Source organism: Paralichthys olivaceus, chromosome 4, assembly GCF_024713975.1.
Source record: "Paralichthys olivaceus isolate ysfri-2021 chromosome 4, ASM2471397v2, whole genome shotgun sequence".
Taxonomy (NCBI): Eukaryota; Metazoa; Chordata; class Actinopteri; order Pleuronectiformes; family Paralichthyidae; genus Paralichthys; species Paralichthys olivaceus.
In genome coordinates this window covers 13,634,693-13,661,263 of record NC_091096.1, presented here as the reverse complement: position 1 = coordinate 13,661,263, position 26,571 = coordinate 13,634,693, and the positions used below count along the sequence as shown (strand labels likewise).

The following is a 26,571-nucleotide window of genomic DNA, read 5'->3' as shown; positions in this document are numbered from 1 at the left end:
CTTTCCTTGACCTCTTCCCTCAGGATCAGGGAATAGTGGCTAAAAAAGGAGATTAGTTGGACTTTTCGAACGCATCCATTGTTCCTTCACACCTGCCCGCTCCAGCCAGATCCATAAGAAAAGCAGGTGGAGTCACACAAGACTCTTACTACGAACAAATCAAATAACACTTCAGAACCACTTTAGATGATCCTTTAAATGTATAATCATCTCTGTAAAAAGTATCTTATCTAAACAGATGAACACTGAATGCCTCAAATACACAATAAAAAAAACTTTCCTAGAAAATTGAATCCCGTCACTTGGTTTGACCCAGTGACGTTATCCGTGACATCACCAACACCTTAAAATGAGGAAGTGCCGAGCAGCTCCCGCCTAAACACGACTCCAGAATGGTGGAAGTGAACAAACGCAAACCAAACAAACAAAAGCATGTTCTAATCTGCAACATAAAGGTAACTAACACTAGCTTATCTGCGTGAGTCACTTTAATCTGCTCATGTGCTCTTCGTGAACTGTAGCATCAGTGATAGTTCAGCAATATCCTCAGGTGCATTTATTCATTTGATGAATTGTTATAAATTCAGATAGATTGTGCTGTAAACTACTCTGAAATGTTTGAAGTAAAGTTTCTAAGTTTATTTGTTCACTTATTTGCATGTAGTTGATGTTTTGAAAATCTCTGTGTTTTTCGTTGAGTTCTGGTCAGTTTGCTTTGGAGAATGTCTTCATTTCCTGCCTTTGTACTGAAATTGGTTGTAATTCTCCCTTCACTCAGTGACAGTCCTAAATACATTGGAATGATTGGAGTTAAACAGCTTAAATAACTATTCACTTCTAGACTCTTTTGTGCTATAATCTTTAAATTTAAATTAAAATAGAAACTAATCTCCTTTCCTTTTTTAGCAGGGGGACAAATTTGTTCATAACTTGCTAGAATCCTGCTAATACATGCTGATTGGTCCGTTTAAGATTTCCATCTGATTGTAACACACTATGGAACAAGTGGAACAATCATTGAAGCAGGAGGATCTTGATGTTTGACAACCAAATGTAAATGTAACCTGATTAATGTGGTAGCTAATAACTAGTCATGATGGCATTAATAACTATTGTCCAAACAATAGGGTAGGAATCTAATCTAATTGAAAAATATCTTTTGTCTCTCTCTTACATTGAAAATGTTATGGACATTTTCAGAAAAAACTTTATTACCCCATAAGCCCAAATCATTGTGGACCTGTTCTAGATTGTCTCTTGACTGCCCCCTTCACAACCTGTAGTTACGAGAGTTGAACTTCTCCCAGTTTTATAAATGTTCTGGTCGGGTTTCGAGGAGTAAGTTATTATCTAGGTTATATTTTCATGTCTGTCTGAAGGGAGGATTACTCAAAATACTAAACCAATGTCCATGAAATTATCTTTAGTGGCATGACCAAAGATGAATCCATTAAATTTCAGAGCAGATCTGGATAAACGGTCGAATCCAGGGAATTTATTTCTTTTTTATTCTCTTTAACATGGCGAGACACTGCATTAGCCTTGGTGGAAGTATATGTGATCTCTGAGTGCTCTTCTAGTTGTAATGTTATTTCAATATATCAATCTCATAGGCGTCTTTGGGGTAAATCTGTTGATTCAGGGTTGGACATGATTGAAAATCTGTAGTTTATACAGTGCTAAAGATAAAGAGCTTTGAATTTGCTCTCACTCGCTGGTGTACATTGATTCAGTCGACCACTTCTGCTTGGCGATATTCATATGATAGACTTTTCTATCTTGGTTTGCATTGTCATTGTGGTTGTTTGGCTGTTTGATTATTGCTTGAATGTTTGTGTTCTGCTCATCTGAGTCAAAGTTGAGTCACTGGCGCTCACAGCCTGGGGCTCGATGCTCGGCTGACTCTTGACAGCAGCTTTCTGCTGGTAATGAGTGATCGGAAGAATATTAATGGGAATCAACGCAGAAATTTAAGTCGCATGACTTTATTTCTCAAGCCATGATAGAGATATAAATTGGCACAAGTAATGAGTAGAAATTAGTTGATTTTCGTGTGCATATGTGTGCATGTGTTTGTAGTGTTTGGTGGAATCCTGAAAAAAAAAAGATCTGTCACATAATTTTACCACTAAACCACTAAGTATCTGATGGCAACTTTACAGTAAGTCACATGACACATAGTGACTTTAAAGAGATAACATTTAACTAAGCCTGTGCAGAAAGCCATGTTTCTCTAACGTGTGTAATATGAAGTCATATTAATGTGGAACAGGTTTTCCTTCATCTGGACTCTGAGGCCCCGTCTGGACCACTGCCAAACCCCCACCCTCCCCTGTTCCCACATCAGACCGCCTTACACATTGGAGGCGGGGGGTTGGTTGGAATGTATTTTGCCCTGTGTGATGTGATTGTTTGCAGAGGAATAGGTTGACCTTCACCTTTAATGCCACACACACTTGCTCAGGCCGAGCTGGAGGTGTGTGAGACAGACCTGCTGAGTGCAGGAGGTCTGGGACCCCTTCACCACTTCCTCCAGACGGAGAACAGAGGATCCAGTCAGCTGAAGCCAGGATGGGACAATAATGAGCTGTCCAGCCGCCACCACCACCACCTCATTTCAGGTATTATTGCCTCTCTCTCTTCTGCTGCATTAAACCATGCAACTTAAGCATAAAACCATATGAAGATTTATATCACAGAAAGGAAAAAACAGATTTTAAATTGGATTTATTTGTGAAGTTTTTAATGATTTAAAGCAACAAACAATAATAACAGTAATAGTAAGTGCATGCGGATTAACGCTAACCCCAACCAATTTTATCTGTGGTGTGCATAGCTTAACAGCCTCCTGTTGGATATTAGTTTTCACACACTAAAGTCATTTAGGACAAGGTCCTGCAATCCGGTATAACAGAATACAAATATAAAAAATATTGAATAGGTTTTTGTAGAATTATTTGAATTTCAGGCAATGTTTTTATTTATTAACTGAATTATTTATGAGCACTTTTTAAGTGAGGTCCAGGGGTTGATTAAACCCTAATGGTTATGTACAGCTGGTTTAAAACATACATATTTTGCCTTGTTGTAATGAGCTGCAGTGATTGGATCATTTTTCTAAAGATATTTTATTGTGAACAAAATTGATTTACTTATTCCTATATTTTCAAAATGTATACGTTTTATAAATTCAACTCTGTCTGCAACTCATAATTAAGACTAATAAAACGGATTACATTAATTTTTTTACCCTTTTTTCTTTAAATTTTGTAATTACACCCTTTAATGGAGGAAGTTTTAAATAAATATTGTATTTGATGAAACTGTATTTTTCCAATAAAATAACGGGTGGTCGCGATCCTTAGTCTGTTGGTCCTCGAGGCTGAATAATCGTTATTGTGGATTTAGGAGAAGTCCCGTCTCGCGTACTTTATCTTTTTCTCGAGGTTTTGTATTTTAATCATTGATTTTTATTTCACGTATTTAATGATACAGTGTCTTTATTTGTTGCAACTGATCAGAAAAATTGTATTTTTATCTTTGACCCGGAAGTAAATAATTTCTGATCAACATTTTGGCCTACTGGCTCCAGAGTTAAATGAAAAAGTTAACGCCATGGCGTCTAACTTTACTGCTGCTTCTTATGCATTTTGCAGATTTTTATGCACAGTGGTCTTTCTTTGCGTAATAAGTTTTACTTCTATATTTCGATTTGCCACCTCAGATTTTTTTCCTGTTATTTTGGAAATCAAAATCTCAAATGTAGAACATATTCTCAGAGAGCTCCAATAAACCTCGACTGCGAAAACGTATTATGAATTTGATAAACATTTGGGTTATTCTTCAAACTGCAGCAAAACGACGATTGTCTAGAATATAAACAAAGTTTTGTTAAAATGAACTATAGGATGTTCACCTAACATAAATCAGAATAATAACGATTTGGTTACTTTTCAAAAAGTTGTTTCATCAAAGTCAAGATTTGCTAGTTGTTCAAATACAAGTGGCGACTCAAATACTTATGTATAGACGACTCAATTATTAATTTAAAATGTGGTAGATTATTTATTACTATTCTGCTATCATCTGGATAGCAATGAATAATTCAATTTGAATCGCACTTCAATAACAATCTCAGAAAGACATGAGCTTAAATGTGGCACAAACAGCGCTTGTGTTCGTGTCAGAGTAGAAATTGATAGGCTTATTGGCAGGGTATCAGAGCAGATCGGAAACTTGATGGGTCTGCATTTACACACACACACACACACACACACACACACACACACACACACACACACACACACACACAAAGCGCCCGCGCAAGCACGCATACAGATCCCATCTCACCCAGTGGCAGCAGCGCGCTCTCTCACATCACCCGCGTGTCGCGCTGTGCAGGAGAGGCTGTGCACCGCGCTGCTGGGAACGAGGAGGTCTCTAATCTCGGGATTTCTATTTAAACACGGTAAGAGCTGCTATTGATGCTTTTTACGCAAAATGTAGACACATGCATGTGCGCAAAAACCGACAAATTCTCCCGCGTAAAAGGGTGATTTTACGCACACGATTTCCCTACATATTCCAATTTGATTAAGTATTAATTTAACATTTCTAATGCGATATTTGGTTCAATGTTCAAATTAAATTCAGTAATATAAACTACGATAGTGTTTGCAGCAGGTTATTTTGGATCATGTGCGTCTGGCATGCAGGTCGACACTGAGCTGCAGAAACATATTCCACATTCCGTGTTAATTAATAATGGGAAGATGGTTCGTAGGTTAAGGCTTACATCTGTACAAATCACTGTAAATTAGAATGTGCCAGGCAGGGTGAAGGAACATGCAGCGAGCAGAGAGGGAGGGGGGGGGGGGGGGGGGCATAGGAATCGGTAGAAATATGGATAACGGAGGGATCCGGCATGTTGACCCACTGGTGACCCCGTCAACTTTCAACTCTGGATGCCTCCGGGATCTCCAGTAATCCAGTCAAAGTGATGCGCCCTCGCATCAACCCGCCACTGCTGCTGTTATAGGCCTCCTCTGCCTGCATCTGTAATCTACTGTGAGGTAATATGCGTGTCCGTCACGTCAGATTAGGCATGTGGGGTTTTGTTATTTTAGGAAATTCATACAAACCAAGTCCACTCATTCTGGTGTATTTTTGTTGTAATGTAAGGCACTGGCATAAATAAACAGACTGATCATGATGATGATGATAATGAGGTGCCCTCTCCACCAGTGAAAACAAACCCTGTCATGTCAACCATCTTTGGGTGATGTGGGATTGGAGATGAATAACCATGGTTATTGCTCAAACTCCGTTTAAAAAACAACAACAAAACCACAATTTCCTCTCTCTGCCGTCTTCCTTTCAAATCATTATTATTGTGAGAGTAAATTATTGTAACCTCTTACAATTTCTCTGAGCAGCCACAGTTGAATGGATTATCGTTTTTTTCAAGATATTTACAGATGTGTAATTACAAAAAGGAGAGTGGTACAAAATCAGTCAGAGGTCATGTTGTGGTGTGACATGACATCCATGTTGTATATGATTGATGCCCCAGTGACAAACAGTTAATGTGAGAATTGTTTTTGAAAAATAAATAACCATTGACCCGAGTGCGCGTGCGTATGGCTCAGTACGTGGGTTTTGTTTGTGTTTGTGTGCGTGCGTGCACGTGGAGGCGTTTGCGTGTGTGATTGGCCAGTGTCGCAGCCATGATTTGGGCTGCAGATACCAACGCGCTGTGCAGACCTATGGGAGCGCGGAGCAGGCAGAAGGGGGAGGGCAGAGTGCGCGAGGCGGACTTGACTCCATTTGTAGTGGAGGATGTGATGAGGGGGGGTTCAGATCAGGGTTGCCTCCGCCACCGAGAGGGCAACGGGGAGGAGAGGAGAAAGAAACGAGGGGGATCTAGAGCCGCGTTGAACGGATCTCGGTCTTCACTGTAGCCGGAGGTGACGGGAGCAGTGGCGAGGACGAGCCGCGCGTCTGGCTGGGCAGCAGCAGGGAGACGCACGGAGGAACAACCCGTTGGGATTTCCGAGCTGCACGGGGGAACATGCTGTGTTTTTGAGAAGCTACTCACGGCGACATTTGGAGAGTTGGATTAAAAAAAAGAAAAGTAATTGAAGGGAAACCAGAGCGAGGCTGCAGGAGCGCGCAGGAGCAGGATGAGCGTGTTGTCTGCAGGGAGAGCAGAGCAGCGTGTCTGAGGTAAAGGGCCTCACAGAGATACCATCCAAAACACACGCACACACGCGCCTCAGAAAAACTGTGGTCCGCTTATTTAATGTCAGTGATGTGCACTTTTAAGAGCTGCTTCCATTTTGAACAGCATGTGGACTGTAGCTGCAACTGTGGAGTTTAGGTTTTCACATATTTGAAATGGAAATGATCAATAGTAGCGTAGTTTAAATAAACTGTAGATGCAATACATTCACATCTGGACATCTCGATATCAAAATAAATAGACATGATCAATAACAAGCTGCATCCTTCAGCCTTCTTCGAAAACAATGTTAAAGTGCAAGTTCGTGCACATTTAATCTCCTTTTAAGTGGAAGCCTCTAATCTAAGGATATTGGATTAGTCCTTGTCAGCCATTGTAATGTAATATTAGTAATTATCCTGGGGCCATTTTGCAAAGAGAAGATTACAGGTTGTTTAAGTTGTGTTTTCTTTTTTCGCCATAATATAAATGTGTGCAGGACAGCTGCCTCTTTGTGTGTGTGTGTGTGTGTGTGTGTGTGTGTGTGTGTGTGTGTGTGTGTGTGTGTGTGTGTGTCCTGTAACAAAAACCGTCTCTTACCCAAATATCTGATTATTAGAATGTATTAATTTATTATTGTTTATTAGACTTTATAGTTCATAGAAAATCAGTGATTGGTCTATATTTGATTACAAAATGATTATTGATATTTAATATTTGGATCAAAGATTTGATGAGATTAACCTTAATTGGTCCAAACAAGATTCAAACTATAATTCAAATAATTTATTTTACAGGCCATGAACTATTATGTGAAATGTTCAGTGACATTAACATACAGTCAAACAACAGGTCGTTGTCACAGAACAATTTCATATCAATTTTTGATGTGTGAAACAAAAGAAACCATATCCAAACCTCCAAAGACAAATGCACATCACACTGACCTCTCTCTCTCCCTCTCTCTGTCTCTCTCTCTCTGTGTGTGTGTGTGTGTGTGTGTGTGTGTGTGTGTGTGTGTGTGTGTGTGTGTGTGTGTGTCAGTGGGACATGGCAAACGGAGGGGACCAGTTCGGCCTTGCAGATCGCCCGGACTCGGACTGCATGGATTCCCCGAAACAGACTAAACGGGAAAATCCCAGCTTCACCTCAAACGCACCAGCGTCACCGCAGACAGCGTCCAGTCCGCAGGTACACGCCACTGAGCTGAATGAGAATATACATTTTATTATTCACTTCATCTAACTACGACTCTGCATGGTTTTTGACTAAATAAAATGAATCCACTTTTTTTTTTACTGATTCCAAGAACAGAGGACAGAATATTCAACACTGTTTATTATTAATGTATTTATGATTTATTTAATCTACTCTAAAATACACGAATTATCATATTAAATTACTATATACTAATTTTAAAATGTGTGTACAATGGTATTTAATATGCACTGTGTCCTGCTGTATTCTGAGGTTTCCTCTAACTGAGCTCTGTTTATATTTTGCTGCAGGGGATGGAGGGAATCAAAGTTTTCCTTCATGACAGGGAACTCTGGACCAAGTTCGATGAAGTGGGAACTGAAATGATCATCACCAAGGCTGGAAGGTATAGGAACAAGAAACTATCTTAAAAATATTTTCCAGCCTGCAAAAAGACTATAAATGTAATGTATCATATGTCCTTATTTTTAATGGGGCCACACATTTAATTAAAACATTGTTTGGGGGAATTAATGAACAAGTATGTTTTTTTGTGAAGTACATTGTCCAAACTGTAATCCTGGAACAAAATGTACAAAATGCATGTTGGAATGTCCTTAGGGGACATTTTCTTTCAGAGGCCTGTGTGTGTATTAATTTTATAAACTAACCTCATGTGTTTATGATCTAAATCTCCTCGTGCTGTGAGGTCAGTGCTGATGTATCATTTTGAATTCCTGGATGTGTGTGCTCTCCCAAGGAGGATGTTCCCCAGCTACAAGGTGAAGGTCACGGGCCTCAACCCCAAAACCAAGTACATCCTCCTCATGGACATTGTCCCCAGGGATGACCACCGCTACAAGTTTGCTGACAACAAATGGTTAGTACACAGCAAATATTCAAATATCTATAAAAGCAATTGACTAAATATAAAAGTAACTTGGTGGACTATAAAAAAAACTGTAATAGACTTTGATGTAATGATGAAGATGATGTGGAGCAGTTGGTCTGTTCAGGTCAACCTCCTTATCAACTGATTATTTGATAATATCACTAAAAGATAAATTAAATGATTGATCTGTTCATGAAAAGAAATTAAATCTATTTATTGATCGCCACATATTCTCATATAAGGCCTTTATCTTGTTCACTCATGTTTTTATATTTGGGCCTCTTGTCAGAAATATCAGTTTATCAGTGGTAAATCGTGTCCACACTCACACACACACACACACACACACACACACACACACACACACCCACACACCCACACACCCACACACACACCCACACACACACACACCCAGTAGTCTCTCCTTGCACTGGCTTGGCCTAGTTCCTCGTGTTTCCCCCTGTGTCTGTCCGTCGGTTGAATCAGAGTGTGAAGGGTTCACCGGGCGGACAGACGACACAGACCGGATTAAAGTCTCCCCTTCCTCTCTATATGTGTGTGTTGCGCTCAGGGGTAAATCCGATCAGACTACAGTGAGAGCCGTCAATGCTCTTGTTCCTCAAAGCATCAGACACTGGTTATTACAATGTAACATGGCCGGAAACTAGAGGTTTTTTTTTTTTGATAAACTCGCCGTGACACTACAAGTCCCAGCTCAGTGCGTAATGGAGGCGCTCGGTGTTTATGGAGATAAGTCGGTGCGAGTCTGGAGGCATTTTCCACAGATAAAGTTTTTTGTATGTTTATGTGGGTGAGGGGAGATTAATCCCCTCAAATATAACAGACTGTACATTTGCTACAAGATTTCACACATGACATTTTCTGTTTGTTCTTTTTCTTTCTGTCTCTCTTTTATATCCCAGGTCACGTTATTTGACCTTTCAACCTTTTATAGTCAAAATACTGACCAGACTACATGTAGCTGTAAAGAACTACATGTTATTTAATAATTCAAATAAAATAACTCGGGCTGTATTATAACTATGTTTTTGATACAGGCCTTTATTATTATTTTCATTCAGAGGTGAAATATTCTTTGCTCCTAACATGTCTCCTCTTCAGCTTCTGTTTAAAAGAGAAAGCAGATAATGAACTATAAGATTAGTTGGTCATAATCAGTGGCCCTTGTTTTATTTTTCTGCTGATTTATATCAGCAGCTTTAGGTTCACGGTTTTTGGCGCCTGGCACAACTTCTCTCCAGCAGAGAAATAACAGAGGCCACGGCGACTTTGGAATAGATCGAGTTCATCTGAGTCCACTGAGCCAAAGTCCAGATGTGATTATCTGCGTAAACTTCAGCAAAACACGTTGCATTTAGTGTCTGTCTAATTAAAGCAGCAGATAGAGCTTCTGCAGCCGGCGGCACAGGCCTCCTGTCTGCGCCACATGGCGCCGGGCAAAGCAGCGTGCTGCCGCTCAGACAAACCACTGTGACCCACTGAGGGTCAGTGTCTGACTCTTTGTGTGATCTAATGCTGTATTTTTCTTGTCTGTGTGTAGGTCGATAACGGGGAAAGCAGAGCCCGCGATGCCGGGGAGGCTCTACGTCCACCCGGACTCTCCCGCCACCGGGGCGCACTGGAGCCGCCAGCTCGTCTCCTTCCAGAAGCTCAAACTCACCAACAACCACCTGGACCCGTTTGGACACGTGAGTCTCTTACAAGCATTTTTTTTTTTTTATTTTTTTTTTACATTTGGTGGAATTTTATTTCTGCACAGTTAAACCAGTATGTTTCCATATCTACCTTTTTATTTGAAAGTTGATATAGTTGCAAGTCCTTAATTTTAAACGTTCAAATAAAAAAGTAGTTTAAAAATACAATATGAAGACACAGACTTCCGAAAACCGGTCACATTAAATACCCACAGTGTGCTTTTAAATAAAGAACTATGCTAAAAGAAATAACTCTTAAATTAAAACTGCTGCACAGCACACCTCAGCAGGAGGGACACACTTCAGACTGCTTCAGTCCCAGTCTTCATCCTGCAGCACCAACACAGAACACAGCACTCACACAGTCACGGTATGAGGAGGCCGCGTGCTGCAGCCTGTTCAACGTGATCCAAAGCGCGCCAGCAGCCAAACACAGACACCGACAGAAACGCGCTCTTCTCGGGTCTGAGAAATTAGAGCTAATGATTTCAGGGACTTTAAAGTCCATTAGCTGATGCGTGTCACCGGCGGACACGTCACTGCGATTTAACTGAGCCCCCAAACAAACGAGCTCCAATTAAAACGCACTTGTGGAGTTAGTTAGTTGTCAGTGTCGTGGGAAATAGTTTAGGGTTGTTATATTTGTTTCACCACTGATATGTCAAAGCTACAGATTTAACAATTATAGAACCTGTTGAATAAAAACACTGCTGCAGTGGGAAGTGATCACCAACGTGTCAAGATGTGTTTCACAATGTTGCTGAAAATCTGAGAAACGGATCAGGTTAATGATCAGTGAACATAATATCAAATTATTTATTATTTAAATCTCAGCCTAATATAAAATTAAAATTAAATAAATGTATGTTCTTTGGTTTGGGTTGAAAGAAAACCCTCACAGGTGCCATATTTGAAAAATAGATCAAAATAATGAATATGTAATATGCTTCACTAATCATTTTATTTTATGTAAGAACATTTTCTGACATTCACATTAAAATAAGATCATCATTATTTTTTTACAATCAAAACAAGTAAAAAACATCTATAATTATTCCCATATTCATACTGGAGTCATGCCCACATTGGTTTTATATCTTGGCTACAGTCTTGGAGAAAGTTGACATATACATAAAACTTAATCAATTATCAATTTATGTTTCATCTTGATTCCATTATTTTGATCCTGCTGATATGTAAAGTATGACTCTGTCTTAAAGTGTCATGTCAGTGTATAGGAATCTGGCCATCTTGCCTCTAGGTGGGCTTATACCTTCCACATGTTCTATAGGCCAGTTCCCACAGAGCATCTGCTTGTGTGTGTTTCCTGAAAACACACACCACCAGATGCTGACAGTTCTGTCAGCCTCACCTTCTCAATCTCTCCCCATGCAGATAATACTCAACTCCATGCACAAATACCAGCCTCGTCTCCACATCGTCAAGGCGGACGAGAACAATGGCTTCGGCTCAAAGAACACAGCCTTCTGCACCCACGTCTTCTCCGAGACCGCCTTCATCGCTGTGACGTCCTACCAGAACCACAAGGTGGGATTTGTGCAGGGAACATGAGCCAGACAGTTTCCAGAGTCATGGAACTGTCACATGTTATAGAGAGGCAGCAGATAAATCTTTTTTTATGGATGAAACAACAGTGAAATATTATATATATATAACAATACCATGATGCTTAGACTTTGGTGTTGGAGTTTGAAGTGTATTGATGGTAATGGATCTCAGATCAGTTATGTTTGACTTAAAATTTTGGATTAGTGCTTTAAGTTTTACCTTTGGTCACTAGGCACATTCAAACAGTCACACGCGCACACACACACACACACACACACACACACACACACACACACACTCATACACAAAGTAACTTTATTTTTAGAAGTGTTTACAAATACTTGCAAGGACACATAAACAATGAAGAAGCAAATTGACTTTCTGGATACAAAATACGGACAGTAACACAAACATAGAGTGTGTGTGTGTGTGTGTGTGTGTGTGTGTGTGTGTGTGTGTGTGTGTGTGTGTGTGTGTGTGTGTGTGTGTGTGAGTGACAGCCTGTAATGACCTGTTTCTTCCCCTTGATCTTGGCTGATCCAGTTTTCTCTCTGTGTTAGAAAGACAAATTGCTGAAGTCTCTGTTTAGGCTTTCACCTAATTTTATCACATATCACCACAAATCACAGGTAGCCTAAATAATTACATTTAAACTAGATATTTTTTCTTCATTATTTCAACATGTATAGCTTGTTGGCAAATTAGCTCACTTGACAAAATAGAAGCCTTGTCAATTCAGCAAACTTTATGTGAAATGTTAATATGGTATTTTTGAAAATGTATAAACTATAATCTATAATGAAATATATTTATTATAGCTCATAAATAAAATACTTATACCAACTTGTTTTACTGCATAATTATTGAATCAAAATATAATTGTAAATAAACACAAACATTTACTAACTACTGACTAACTAATTGGTATAACTATAATTATTATTAGCAGTAATATAATTTGTGAAGTCAAAATTGAGGTGGTTTTGAATTTAGCAAATTCTTAATTTTGGTGTAAAATTTGCTTATTGTGTAAGAAAAACCCTTTTCTTATTAAAATTTCCAATACTCATTGTAATCTTCTCGCCCAATATACTTCTTGCCCATGGAACACAGAGTTGTTGAGCCAGTAGTATAAGCTGAGGTCAGTATCACTAATATGTGCACTTCAAAGTTTGTTTGGTTCTGAGCTCGTGTCAGATTTCCAGTCCACTTGCCGTCTGTGTGATGGACACGGTCTTTAGCCACATGAACTCCCTCACAACTCGAAGGTTTCCCTCCACGACATCAGTGAGAAAAGTTTGAGGACTTAACATCAAAGCTCTCAGCTCTGGAACTCTAAAAGCCTTGGCTCAAAACCCTCAAACCTGGCGACTGTTTGGGTAAACAGTTTATTCTGTGTCAGCTGGCGAGAACACTGTCCGCTTCGTTAGAAACGTCAGCGGCTGAGGAATGTTGGCCGTGCAGAACTTCACTGGGGCCGCTTTTAACATCTGCTGAGCCTCTGACTAATAGCAAACTATTGACTTTAGGTCAATGAAGAGAACAGTTAAAAATTGAACATGCTGGTGTGTGCGTGTGCATTTGTGTAACAGTGTGAGAGCATCCTGTGCTGCACCTCCAGTGTCTGAGGTTTTCTGTGTTTCCTCCTCAGATCACACAGCTGAAGATAGAGAACAATCCTTTTGCAAAGGGCTTCAGAGGCAGCGACGACAATGAGCTGCACCGCATGGCCAAGCTACAGGGGTGAGTACAGATTATGCATGGGAGACAAAATCTGGTCCTTTCTCTTTTCCTCCCTCACCCCGGGGGGAGGGTTGTTATGATGGCGTACATATGCTCTAAGACGTGTGTGTGTGAGCGGAGCCAAGTGGTACAAAGAGACGTGAGCCACTGTCAGCTGAAGGTTGATCTCAGCCTGAAACCTCATCTGTAACGTGCAGCGCAGACGTGACACCCGTGCACCGAGCACCAGCTCCTGCGCTGCATTGACAGACTGATGATGTCACGTTGCTGCTGTTCCATTAAACGGTCACTGCTGATTAGCTGATGCCCTTACATGGTGTGCGTTTGCGTGCTGAACTAATTTCCATTGAAACACTTTAGTAGCAGGCAGTTTAGGAGATTTTAATGAGCCAATGAGAGGCCATTACTGAGGGGAGGGAGAGGAAAGAGACGGGAGGAAGAGTAGGAATGGAGGGTGGTATTAAATACAGCAGGCAACTGTGTTATTGTGCTGCTGTGGCTGGTGGAGAGTAGAGGAAGAGGAGAGGAGTGGATTCTATCTGAAGTGACACGTGGATGGATGTTTATTTTTAGAGAAGCAAATTATCTCACAGCGGCACTGACTCTGTGTGTGCGTGTGTGTGTGTGCGTGCGTGCGCGCGCACGCGCGTGTGTGAGAGAGAGAGTGTGTGTCACTATCTTGGCTAGAGTCAGGGAGATGTGGCCCGCTGTCCCCTACATACCACAGAGTTCACAGAGAGGGCAGTGTGCACAGAGAGAGATGGGAGCTGAAAGGATGGAGAGCGGCAAAGTAAACTTAAAAGAAAAGGAAAAGAGGAAAAAAGATCACAACATTGCAGCGCTGAGTCTAACAAGACACCAATACAGAGTTCAGAGCATGCAGCGTACCTGAGGCCATAACAACATCAGATGCAAATTGTTGCTCCTGCTGTAATTCTGAACCCACTTCTCTCTCTTTCTGTTCCAGCAAGGATTACCCAGTGGTCCCTCGCAGCACCATCCGCCAGAGGGCCTGCCCCACAGGCAGTCCGTTTTGCGGGGAGGGTCGGGGTCTGAGGGTCTCCCCCGAGGCTGTCGGATCCCCCTACGGCTGCGAGAATGGTTTGAGCAGCAGCAGTCCCCAGGAGCTGCTGGGTCCTCCCCCCGCACACTACACCCTGCCTCAGCCTCACCTGCAGCCACAGGTCTACCACTGCACCAAGAGGAAAGGTAGGGGGACGCTGTGTGTGTTTGTCCTCAGTACACCAAGTACTGCCCAAGTCTTATGCTGTAAAAATTCTGAGGAAAAAACATCAGTTAACTCACAAATGCAGCACTGACCTACTTCGAGTTGTTGTAATACTTTAACTGATAATTTCTCTCACTTATGGTTTTGTGTCAAAATATTCATAGTGGTAGAAAAACTGCGTTAGGTAAAAGTCATATAAACACAGGGAGAGTGGAGACAGCAGGAAACACCCTATAATAATATTTAAAAATCAGTACATTTTATATGCAATATTATATTTACACTTGTATATAGACAAAGTTGATACTGTTTCTTTTGATTTCTAAAAACACCATTTGAGAGGGGAACAAAACTTCTTTTAATGATGGTAAAACCAGCTCTGGACATTGCCTTTAATCAGTCCCACTCTTGGGAGTGCGTGTCGTCTCCAGTTACACTTTTATAACCTCACACATATAACAGTTAATCCATTTAAAGATGCTCAGGATTAACAATGCAGCGTAGGACAATGTGCTTTAGCAGCTGCCAGCCGAAGACTGTGTTTTAACACTTTCAGCACGTCGGCCTAGTGAGCAGAACGCAGGGGTGCTGTTTCTGTACTTTAGGATGGCAAAATTGTTGTTTTGGAAAATTCTGCATAGTGTTTGCAAGTTTCTGTTTGCAGATTAAAAAATAACAATTGTAGTTGTCTATTTTTACTACAAATATACACAGAATACAGTTATTACTATCTCAACTACACAAGTTTAGAACAGGTTCAAAAATGTTGATATCTGTCAGCCAACCACCATGGCTGGATGACCATGGATGATGATTATGTAATTAAGAAGAATGAATTGACTTTTTATTAAATTGAACATAAGTCTCTTCAAGCTTCTGACATGTATAAGATCAACAATTGCTTAAAGAGTTGTTTTTTTTAATTCGGTACATTTGCTTTTTTCTCCCCTCCTGAGCCTGACGGTTTGCAAACCTCCTTTTGCATCAACTGAAACCCCAGATGTACGGTTTTCTAGCTTTCAGTTTATTTTTGTAAACATTGTAAATTGCATCAGATTTTACTTAGGCAGCAAATGTATTCATGTGTGTTTATTTACAGATGCTGTCATGGATTCATTTAGATCTATTACTCCACAACTAAAAGAAAATCAGCAATAATGACCATCTCCACACTTTGATTTTAGTTCAGAGGGAAATAATTTAGTATAATAACAAGAAGCATTTTCTAAACTGTAGTTGATCTCAAGGAGAAAAACATGTTTTGCGTCAGCTGGTACCTATAAAGAGATGAACTGTGTGGTTCTTTGTTTTTGACTTCATATTATACGAAGCAGCCAAATTGAACTTTACTTCTCATGTATTATTATTCTGTCTCAGCTACTTGAACTGTCTAATATGGGAACTGTCAGATGGAAAATCTACATAATATTTTCTGTGTGTGTGTCTGTAGCGGAGGAGAACTGCCCTTCAGGAGACCATCAGCACCAGTACAAGAAACCTTTTACTGGCAGTTCACCAAGTGAGGGCGAGTCCTACTATCAACCCTCATCCTTTCCTCCGCCTCCAACTGGTCTACCCAACAACACTGCCCTGGGTCTCACTGACTCCCCCTACAGCTCAGACATGGGACAGCGTCAGGCGTGCATGTTTGCCAGCTCCGAGCCCAGACTGGATGAACTCAACTGTGCATCCTGGTCATACACCTGTCCCCTCCCCTCTGCCATGACCCCCATGGAACCCTACCCACCTTACACCCCTCACCCTCCCTACAGCTCCAGCCCTCAGGGCTCTCGACTCAGTGCCATAGCCCACCAGAGCTCCCCGCTGCTGGGAGAGCACATCGCCCACGACCCCTATCAGAGCCAGAGCTCTGGACCTCTATCTCAGAGCTCCCAAAACATTCACAGCCGGCAGATCAGCCCTCCTCTCAGAGAGTACCCTCGCTACACACCCAACCTTTCTCCTCCTCTGTACCACACGCTGGAGACGCACACACACATCAGGTGTGGAGTACCAGAATGGAGTGCAGCCTCCTAACCGAGCCAGAGGACACACCTGAATGACTGTCCAGATGACACAGCGTCTTGAACTTTCTGCTCTTCTGGAACACGCTGCAACATAAACATACCTTTGTACAATAATTGTGAAAAGTTTGATCTTGTGCTGTGTGACAAAGTTCTCATCTATTAGCCATGTCTCCCCCTGTGCTAGATGGAGCAGTGGATTGTTGATTGACTTAAGACTGGACTTTGCCAACCATGACACTTCAGGTGTTAAAAAAAAACAAAAAAAACGCAGGACCATCAAAGTTGTAGTTTATCATCTTTTCATAACTCAATGACTGGTGTCGTCCAAATGTTTGCACTGTGAGCCCTGTTACAGACAGACCCTAAACACTTCCCCTCTCAATGACTCCCACTCTTGCATTATCAACGATGTAAATTGTGACCCAGTGTCAGACAGGCAGTAACATTTACTAACCAAAATAATCTCAGCTCTCAGAGCGGAGCCTGAGGGAGACATTTTTTGTGGAGCAAAACTTGGCTCAGTCTCAGTGAAGGAGAAAAAGGCATGAGTTGTCTGCGTGCGTGTGTGTTCAAGTGTGTGTCTTTGTATGTAAAGCCTGTGTCAGCCCGGCTCAAGGATACTATGAGTTAATTTCCATTGAGACAGGCAGTAGTAGCTGCGGGCACTGCACTGCAGAGATAAACAGTTTGTTTAGACCACGCTACAGGCTGAAGGACCTGTAAACACAGTTTCCACTGCATTCTGGGTAAATGCACATCTCAGCCTCACACAGCTGTCACCGCTGTCCTCTCAGTCACCCCCAGCTGACCAATCATCCCTCTCCGCTCACCAGCAGCCAGCCAATGAGCGCGCGCCTCTGTTTTCATCCCCAGCTGACTTGTCAGAGCTGGAGTGCAGCGGGTTTCATGTCTGCGTGTGATTGCCCGTTTTGTTTGTTTCTGAATTTTTAATGAGTAATGTTGATTCTTGATGTACAAGGACCTGGGTATGACCCTCATCCTTGTAGTTCACTGTACAGAAACATTTGTGGCTCCCGTTGTGCAAAATACGGTTTATTTTTGTGTCATGAAGCAGTGTTTTTATATTTTCCACCCAGGTGTTTTACATGCAGTAACATGTGAGAAGGTACTTCAACCGTGTGCAGAGAGCAGATCCTCGTCATTCCCTGATATGTGTTTGATTTGTGTGTGTGAGTGTGTATGTGACAGTGAAGATGAAAATGTTTGTGTTATATAGCATTTTTTCCTGCTAATAGTATTTATTACTCTAGATTTGAAAAAAAAAGATTGCTTCGTTGTTTGTTAACTTGTAAAACAAGGTATTGTTCAGAGATATTTGTTTCTCTTCTGAAGGCTCCCTTCATGGTTTCACCCTCAATCTCCATATGGTGATAAGTAATTGTGATACATTTTTCTGTTCTATGGAAAATAAAGACAGATTTATATACAGAAATTGAATAAATTTTAGAGAATGTTGCGTAAGTCAACGGGTCGCGGTATTCTTCTTTGTCATCAGACCACAAACCCAGCAGATATGTTCTGTTAACATTCCTGGCTGGTTATTTAAAGCACGTTCAGCTTCATGGGAGTGGAAACTCTTTAAAGTGCAGTGCAGTTTATCAGTTTCAACACATGTATGAATATGAAGGACCTGATAACAGCAGCAGAAGACGAGAATGTCCACACACCACCTGATGTTCCCATAAACATATTTATTTCACCTCCTGGGTCCTTGTTCAGACCCGTCCCCAAAATTGTGTCCCAAAAGTTTCCGACAGTCCCATTCAACAATGTAGAAAGTATTGTTCAAAGTTCAACCATGTGCCTTATCAGGTATAAGGTGTCTCCATCTCTTCCACTTAGCAGCGAGCCACCCCCCCCAAAAGAAATTGCGTGGGCGCTCTGCATACCGTGTCCGCCTGCTCTTATCTCTGACAGGTTGTTTGCTATCCTCAGTCTTCACCAGCTGGAGCCCTTCACTGTCAACCTGCTGCCTGCGGAGGGGAGGGGTCTGCTGGGGATGGAGGACAAAGGAAGGTGTATGGGGGTGTTGTGGTCGTCCTCCCTCTCTCTTATAGTTAGCCCTCCCCTCCTCTCTCCCGGCATCTCATGCTTCTCTCACAGCCAAGTTAACCTCTCACACCGTACACCTGCTCAGAGTTTACATCAGTGCGAGCTTTATTTTGAAAGAGCAGATCGATAGATACAACACAGAGATTTATTTGCAAAGGTTGTTAGATCCTTGAACTTCTAATCCTGTGTATTTACATTTAATAGCATGGTCACATGGCTGTTAGGAGGTGACCGACGTCTTTCTCCCTCCTCTCTTTCTCTTTCTTCCCTTCTCCCTCCCTCGTACACCATGAGGTCGGGGGTTAAGCAGGCAGCTCTTCAGAGGGTCTGTTCCTCCTTAACCCCTCGTCTCCAGTCACATTCAGGACTAGGAGAGAGAGAGTGGGAGAAGGAGGAGGGGGAGAAGGAGCAAGATCTCAGGGGGCCTCTCTAGCTCTTAAGACGGATTGCATCGCTTCATGCCTGCTTGTACAGTAACAGAGCTCAGGGGTGATCTGTGTATGGCTGAGAGTCAGCTGGGAGAATAAACCTCTGGGTAAAGTGGTAAAGTAATATCAAACAGTGTGTGTGTGTGTGTGTGTGTGTGTGTGTGTGTGTGTGTGTGTGTGTGTGTGTGTATAAACCATCTGTGGGGGACTTTCTCAGACACACTGGTTGGTCAGTAGATGGATGAACCTTTGTGATCAAAGAGCCTAAGTAGTGCTTATCGTTATCTCCCTGACACCCCCCACATCTCCACCCTGACTCCCTCTCTTTCTCTCTCTCACACACACTCCGCCTGCCCTCTACATATTCTCATCCTTATCCAAATTTTCTCATCTGTGATGGTCTCTAAGAGGCACAGAGCCCAGATGACCACATACACACATGTATTTATTTATTTTTTTGATCATGTGCATGGTGGAGACACCAGACATAAAAAGAAAGAGAAGACTGACATTTTCAAATGTCACTCATTTTGCCTCCAGACTTACGTTTTTCTTGAGCTGCAAAACCGTGAGGGTAGCTGAGGACGGCTGATGCTTCTGCTGTATTGTATGTTAAAGCTGCGGTGCAGATACAAAGTGCAGTTTCTCCTGCAAAACAAGCTTTTTAAAGACGAGCAAGACTTATTTACAGCTTATTTCATTAGAGTCTGAAGTCATGAATATATAAATGTGTATTTGGAGTCTCTTGGAGAACTCTGAGAGGCACTTGTGAGATGTGCAGCATTAGTGATGCCATTCTGCGTGGAATAAGTGGTCTGAGATGGAGTGTAATTGGTAAAGTTGATTATGGTTTGTCTCCCTGAGTCTGATGGTACTCCATCTCTGTGGAAGTAAAAAGGCGACAGTTTATTCTGTCCTGACTGGTGTGGTATTAGTAAAACCGCTATTATACTGGAATGCCACAGAGACTTGAGGAAGCTTGGATCTATACAAATTTAATGTTTGGAAATGAGTATAAAATTAGTCTGAGCCTGTAGGATAATTTGTCTTTTCACTAAAGCTTTGCAGATGGTCCCATGTCCTATACTAAGTATTTGATATTTTCAGAGCTTCATCAGAACAAAAAACTTGAGGCCACTATTGTGAAATGAGATGATTGATGCATAAAACCATTTTCTTCAGCACATCGTGATATAGTAAACCATAAGTATGTGTAATTAGAATCAGAGAGCTCTGTATGGCACTCAGACGACATCACGATGGCAGTACAATTACGCAAAACAATGAATGCTTGGCCATTACATGTGGTGCAACAAAGTAGGATGGTGGAGGTTTATTTGAATGGTACTATCCATCCTTGCTGTTATTTAAAAGCCACAAGAATGGTCTAATACTGTTAAGCACAGTATCGTAACAGGACTCCGATCCAAGCTAATTCCCCACTAAATGAGAGTTTATTGCTGAAACAGCCTTGAAATCACTGAAGTACATCTTAATATGAGCGTAAGAGCTGTCAAGGATAAGAGGCCGAGTATGTGTGTGTGCTGCTGAGGGCGGGTGCGCTTGGGTCGTCCCGCGGGTTGCGTCTGAAAGACAAAAGGGAGAGGTCAAGGGTCAAACTAACAGCAGACAGGCCAGTGCAGGGTCAGAGAGCTCAGACTAACCTGATCAGTGATGGTTGTTTATCTGACGAACCTCAAACTGTCCCCCTGATGGAGCCACCCCATCATTCCCTCTCATGCTGGACTCTCACTTTTAGAACAATTCAACTTCAACTCTTGTTTCAGTTTTGAAGGACAGTTGATTCCACCAGAAGAAATAAAAAATGCCATCATCGTAAAATGTGGTGCAGGCCGAGCAGCAGCACAGGCGTCCCAGGATCAGGTGTAGCTGAAGAGCTTTGCTTCCCTGCTTTTTCTGTCACTCTCTCCGGTGGAAGCTCCGTTTTTTAAAAAGGACACTGTGATGTGAGCAAGAATAATTGTTTTAACTCTTAACATACCGCCAAGGTCCCAAGACCAGCAGCCAAACACACATGACAGGGTGAAAGGGATAGAGGCGCTCCCCGCAGTGGGTGGTGGTGGGGGCTGTGGGCCGTCATGGAGCCAATGTCCCGTCTGATTACAGCCAGAGGACTGGAGAGGCACGCTAATCCTCCACACACACACACACACACACACACACACACACACACACACACACACACACACACACACACACACACACTCACAAAATCTAGATGCACACATACACTCTCTTGGAGACAAATACACACAACGAGCAAGACAGAAAGACATGTACACACACACACACACACACACACACACACACACAAACACACACACAAACACACACACACACACACATAAACCCAAACCCATTCAGTCAAGAGATTACACCCCATACCCTCTGACCTCACTCTGGTCCCCTTGTCCAGACAGGACACACAGCATAATGATATCACTACCAGCAGGACTTCACTTTGCCGCTCTGCCTGTTTGCTCACTGTGCAATCGGCTGCGGCCCCTCACAGTCTCCCACTTTCTGAATTAAGGACCATTGTCAGGTTACTATTGTGCATGTACCCGGACCAGAGCCAAGATTTTCAAACAGTTTTTTGTAATGCATCCACATCTGAGAAATCTTGACCGGACCATGAAGAAGGTAACATAAATAGAATCTGAAGAAATTGGCAGATGTTTGTTTCGCAGATTTATCTCCTGACCAGAGTTTGTGAAACACTTCTCATTACCTCCTCCAATTAAGGAGCTTATGTTTTCGTTTGTCTGTTTGTCAGCAGGATAAAAAATTACTGAACCTATTTCCGCAAAACTTAGTGGAAAGATGGGACACAGGTCATGAAAGAATCCATTAAGTTTCATAGTGGATCAGGATAAAGGAATTTGTTCTCTCGCTCTTAAACACAGCAATTTGACATTTTTAGAAGACTGATATTTGTGAGTGTGTGTAGTTTGGTGCAGCGGGTTTGAACTTGGACTGTTTGGCCCTGGCAGAGGTATTCTGTATGTGCTCTCCTGAGTGCCATTCTAGTTTGATTAGATTTATAGCTGTTGCAGGTACAAAAATATATTTAGAATATGTAAAATGAATGTAAATATTCAATAATACTGTTCAGAGTGAGATCATAAACTGTATTTTTTACTTTGTCTTTTTATTGAGGTCTTGTATGCTGTAGATCCTCCCGGAGACATGCCTTCCCTCTCTCCCCCTGCATCGCGGTTGCCTGCATCCTCCTGCTAGCTTGTCCCCACTCGTGTAGGAGCATGTTTGCAAACAGGCCGGACAAGACCACTGCTGTGAGACAAACACAAACATCAATAAACAAACAAATCCATTCATACACACCATTCCCTCCAAACAACGCATGCACACGCAGCCCAATTTCATAGCACTCAGTCAGGCTGCTGGCAGGTCCCATTGTTTGGCAGAAGCAGCATTGTTTGGTTCTTACCAAGTGCACTTCTATGACCGTGTCTCATTATTAATAGATGGTGTCAGAGAGTCGCTGGCCTCTCTGTCTGACAAGCCATTAGCATAAACACGGACTTCCTCTCAATATCTGTTTGCACCACACTGTTGACCTTTAATTATGGATGTCTAAATGTTTGTTACCTGTCCACTCAACTGTGTGTGTGTGTGTGTGTGTGTGTGTGTGAGTGAGAGAGAGAGAGAGAGAGAGAGAGAGCATGTCTGTCATAGACTACATGTGGGGACAAATTTCAGACTGAAGAACTGGGGACAGCTTCTTCTAAAGGGACAAATATTATGTCCCAGAAATTGGGAGCAAGCAGACTTTTGGGTCAGTTGCTAAGGTTCGATTTAGACAAGCAGAAGTTACAGTATATGGTTAGTGTCTCCAGGAAATGGATTTAAGTCAATATAATGCCCTTTTAAATCACGAAGACAGGACTGTGTGCGTGTGTGTGTGTGTGTACATCAATTTCACACATGCATTGATATAAAGACTCGTAGGGTCAAGGGTTTTGTATTTCCAAGTTACTCATGTTTAATCAAACATTAAATATAGTTATGTCTTGTTGTGTGACCATAGCAATACTTCATAGCATAGACTGTATATAAAGATGGAATCTCCAATTCCTCCCACTTACCAGAAATCAAGCCAAAAAAATCCTGGATAGGAACGTTGCCATATTACACATTTGAAGGCAGAGTCTGCACAGTCGTGATCAGGGATGGAGAGCTGGTGGCATTTGATTCATCATGAGTCAGTCTCAGCTGTCAATCATAATTTATCATATTTATGAGGTGGTGATCGAGACACTTTGGCTTCACTCTTGAAGCCAAAGTGCACTCATGTCGTCCACCTTTATATATAATCAATGGTTCATAATTGCATGATATGAGACTTGAAAATGACAGAGGAATGATCCTGTTATCCTCAGAGGATTAGGTTTATACGCTCTTGTAAACATGTTTAATAAAGGATTCACGGACAGCTTACTGAACAGTATTGTTCAAAACAGCTCACAGAGAAGACCTTTCAACCATTCAACTTCTTCAATACAATGGAGGGTCAACCTCACACAACTCGCACTGTTCAAACCCACAAAACTGACCCACAAAGAAGGGTCCATTGATAGATTTGTACGCTCAGGTTCCTGATACAGATTCACAATAATTTAGTTTAAATTCAGTGTAGTTGCCAGGGAATTTGTGACTTTTAATACCTTTAATATTGTATATAGCATCATTTTGGTCAGGCCTAATACCTTATACACACTATTAATGGTATCAATTTATGTGTTAGCCATTCCATACTTTTGAAATGGATTTTGATTATATGTCACTTAAGAGATCAAAATGTACTAATGTTATGAACTATTAACCATATAACAACTAACCCTCCAACTGATCCAAAATCGTATTTTTCTTATAGGAAACCTGATATTTATTCCAATTTATGTGCAACTCAAGCAACATGTAAGAGATTAATGAATGACACTGAGGTTAATGCTAATAATACAGATGGACAGGGCTGCTGGTATTTTTTTATTGTCTTCTCTGGCTTTGTGTCTGCTGTTATAGATTATCCTCTCCTCTTCCTCCTCTCCTCATCCTCCTTGGCTGTTAAAAGGTTTGCTGGTGTTTACATGGGTGTGATGTCTCCATCTCCACAGCTCCACACTTTGCCCATCACCTCACACAACAAGCTTTTATTATAATAGCATGATTCCATTAGTATTAATAAAGTACTGTGTGTGTATGTGCAGCAAGACATTCACTCATTCATTCATTCATCAAAAATGGATACAGCGGCATCCCTGCCTTCAGCAATCCCTGTTGTTGTTTTTCCCCTTCACTGCCTTTTGGTCCTGCTTTTGCTGCTCATCCTGTGTGTGTGTGTGTGTGTGTGTGTGTGTGTGTGTGTGTGTGTGTGTGTGTGTGTGTGTGTGTGTGTGTGTATTCATGAAACACATTTACATCAGATGCATTTTCCTGGTCCTGCTCCTGTCAAAGTCAGCATCTCTCCCGCACCTGCCAATTGTTATGCAGAAATAACTGCACACAGCATTTCCATTAAGTGTGTTAATGCCACCTTCCTCTGCCGCCATGTGTAACATGTAAAGTCAAATCACCATGAACTCAATCTATTACAGCTCTTCCTTAAAGGAGATGAACAAGTCACAGAAGATATTTTAGCTGTGAACTCATGAGTGTCGTGGTGATATATTTATTATTCTGTGATGGATATTTACTGAAGGTGAAACAAGCTTCTGGCTTTTTTCATCAAACTTCTCAAGATCAGTGTAGCGCAGTTTTTTACCAAATCTATTTTAGCAGCTGTTTTGATTCTATAGATCACATCTCATGCTCGGTCGGAGGTTGTATATTATTAGAGAAAAAATGTCACTTCAGTGTGGTATTGCCTAATTGCATTGTCTTAGGGATACAAAAGAATGTTGATGGGTATGATCTCATTGTTTGATAGTTGATGGAGATGGAATTGGCCTCGTTTTCTTGGAATTGTATGAAACATTTCAAGCTCATGGTCTTTTTAGCTGCTCTGGTGTTTTGATCATGAACACTGAGTTCAACTACTATTTCCACTGTCAAGAACCTCAGGTCCCAAGATCAGTTCTCAATAACTGTGCAAAAACATTATATAACTAGCCGGCCTACAACATCTTCATTCTGTGATTTAACAAAAGGCAAAATGCTGATGTTTGGGCTGCATAGCATGACCCAATGATGAGTCTGTGAGGTTGTATTTCCACATGTTTCTGTATGTAAACAACTTGTCAGACTCTGATAAATTAGTCCTAAATCTTCTGATATGATGTAGCCTCAACAATTTCGCACAATCAATCTTGTTTCTGACATGTTTACTGCAAAGTGTCATCACGCGTGCCTGTGTCTGTCGGTGTGTGGTGAGGAACTCGTCGTGTAACCATGTTCACACATCACACATCTCTCTATCTGTCAATCAAATGTCTGAACCTCATGTCTCAGGGAAGAACACGCACAATCTGTTCACTGGTTTTCAATTTTAATCACAGTTTATATCATATAGGTGTTTTGCATGGATAGTTAATGGAACCATTGGCCTCAAGTCATGAGATCAATACTGGAAAATGTTCTCATAAGAACCAAAGATGACATCAAAGTTTTTTTCTCCAACCAAGACCCCAAAATGTTCGTATATATATAAATATGATATAGATGAAATTAATATAAAGATCATCTTTGTAGTTCTTGTGGACTCTGATCAATTGAAAAATAGTTTATTTGATGTGCACTTAGTTTGGTCCATGTCCCATCCACTAACATGGAGGAGGTGTGGTTTATGACCTATGGGACATTGGCTTCACTTTTAAAGTGCTGACAAGTCCTCCTTCTTTATATACAGTCTATGGATTGGAATTTTAGAGCCCCCTGGTTTGAGGAATAGAAAGTTTGAAAAAACTTTATCAACAAAAGAGGTGAAAGAGTTAAAACGTTGGGACTTTGCATCAGGAAATCTTCACTAACATCGAGGAGTCACGAGTCTTTCCAAACTCATCAGTGAGCAGCAGCTTTCACAGGGAGTTTATACACAGAGTGGTTCTGAATGTGTGAAGACCAGCCAACATCAATTTGAGCAATCAATGTTAATAACTTTCTACTGTGCTGTGTGTGTGTGTTTGTGTGTGTGTGCGTGTGTGTGTGTGTGTGTGTGTGTGTGTGTGTGTGTGTGTGTGTGTGTGTGTGCAGCCCTGTGATTGCAGGAGCACTTGACAGGAGTGGTGCAATCTTTGAGCTGCTGAAGAAACGCCGGGAGGACGAGCAGCTGAAAGCAGAGATACAGGAACGTGAACGGGTGAGGAACTGACTCAAAGTTTTATTCTTCATTATTCAAGGGACCTTTGAGTTTGATATCAAAGTGTAAATAGGCAATAAAATAATTGATAAAACAAATCGATCTTTCAAATCAGTTTCAGGGTTAGGGTTAACAGATTT

General features: G+C 41.5%; 1 protein-coding gene across 6 annotated transcripts; it reads left to right on the top strand.

Moving 5' to 3' along the window:
* Window positions 1-361: 361 nt before the first annotated feature.
* LOC109638040 (T-box transcription factor 5) lies at window positions 362-18,073 on the top strand. Of its 6 annotated transcripts, none has more exons than XM_069523827.1 (10): window positions 362-455; window positions 2,419-2,621; window positions 7,265-7,411; window positions 7,729-7,823; window positions 8,178-8,297; window positions 9,871-10,018; window positions 11,420-11,572; window positions 13,245-13,336; window positions 14,304-14,545; window positions 16,015-18,073. In XM_069523827.1, the coding sequence occupies exons 2-10, from the start codon at window positions 2,583-2,585 to the stop codon at window positions 16,599-16,601; spliced, it is 1,623 nt and encodes a 540-aa protein (XP_069379928.1). In that variant the 5' UTR covers window positions 362-455; window positions 2,419-2,582; the 3' UTR covers window positions 16,602-18,073. The 6 variants fall into 6 exon arrangements, with proteins under 6 accessions (XP_069379928.1, XP_069379929.1, XP_069379932.1 ...); XM_069523828.1 differs by having other exon boundaries at window positions 2,273-2,621; XM_069523831.1 differs by having other exon boundaries at window positions 370-455; window positions 2,465-2,621.
* The last annotated feature ends 8,498 nt before the right edge of the window (window positions 18,074-26,571 follow it).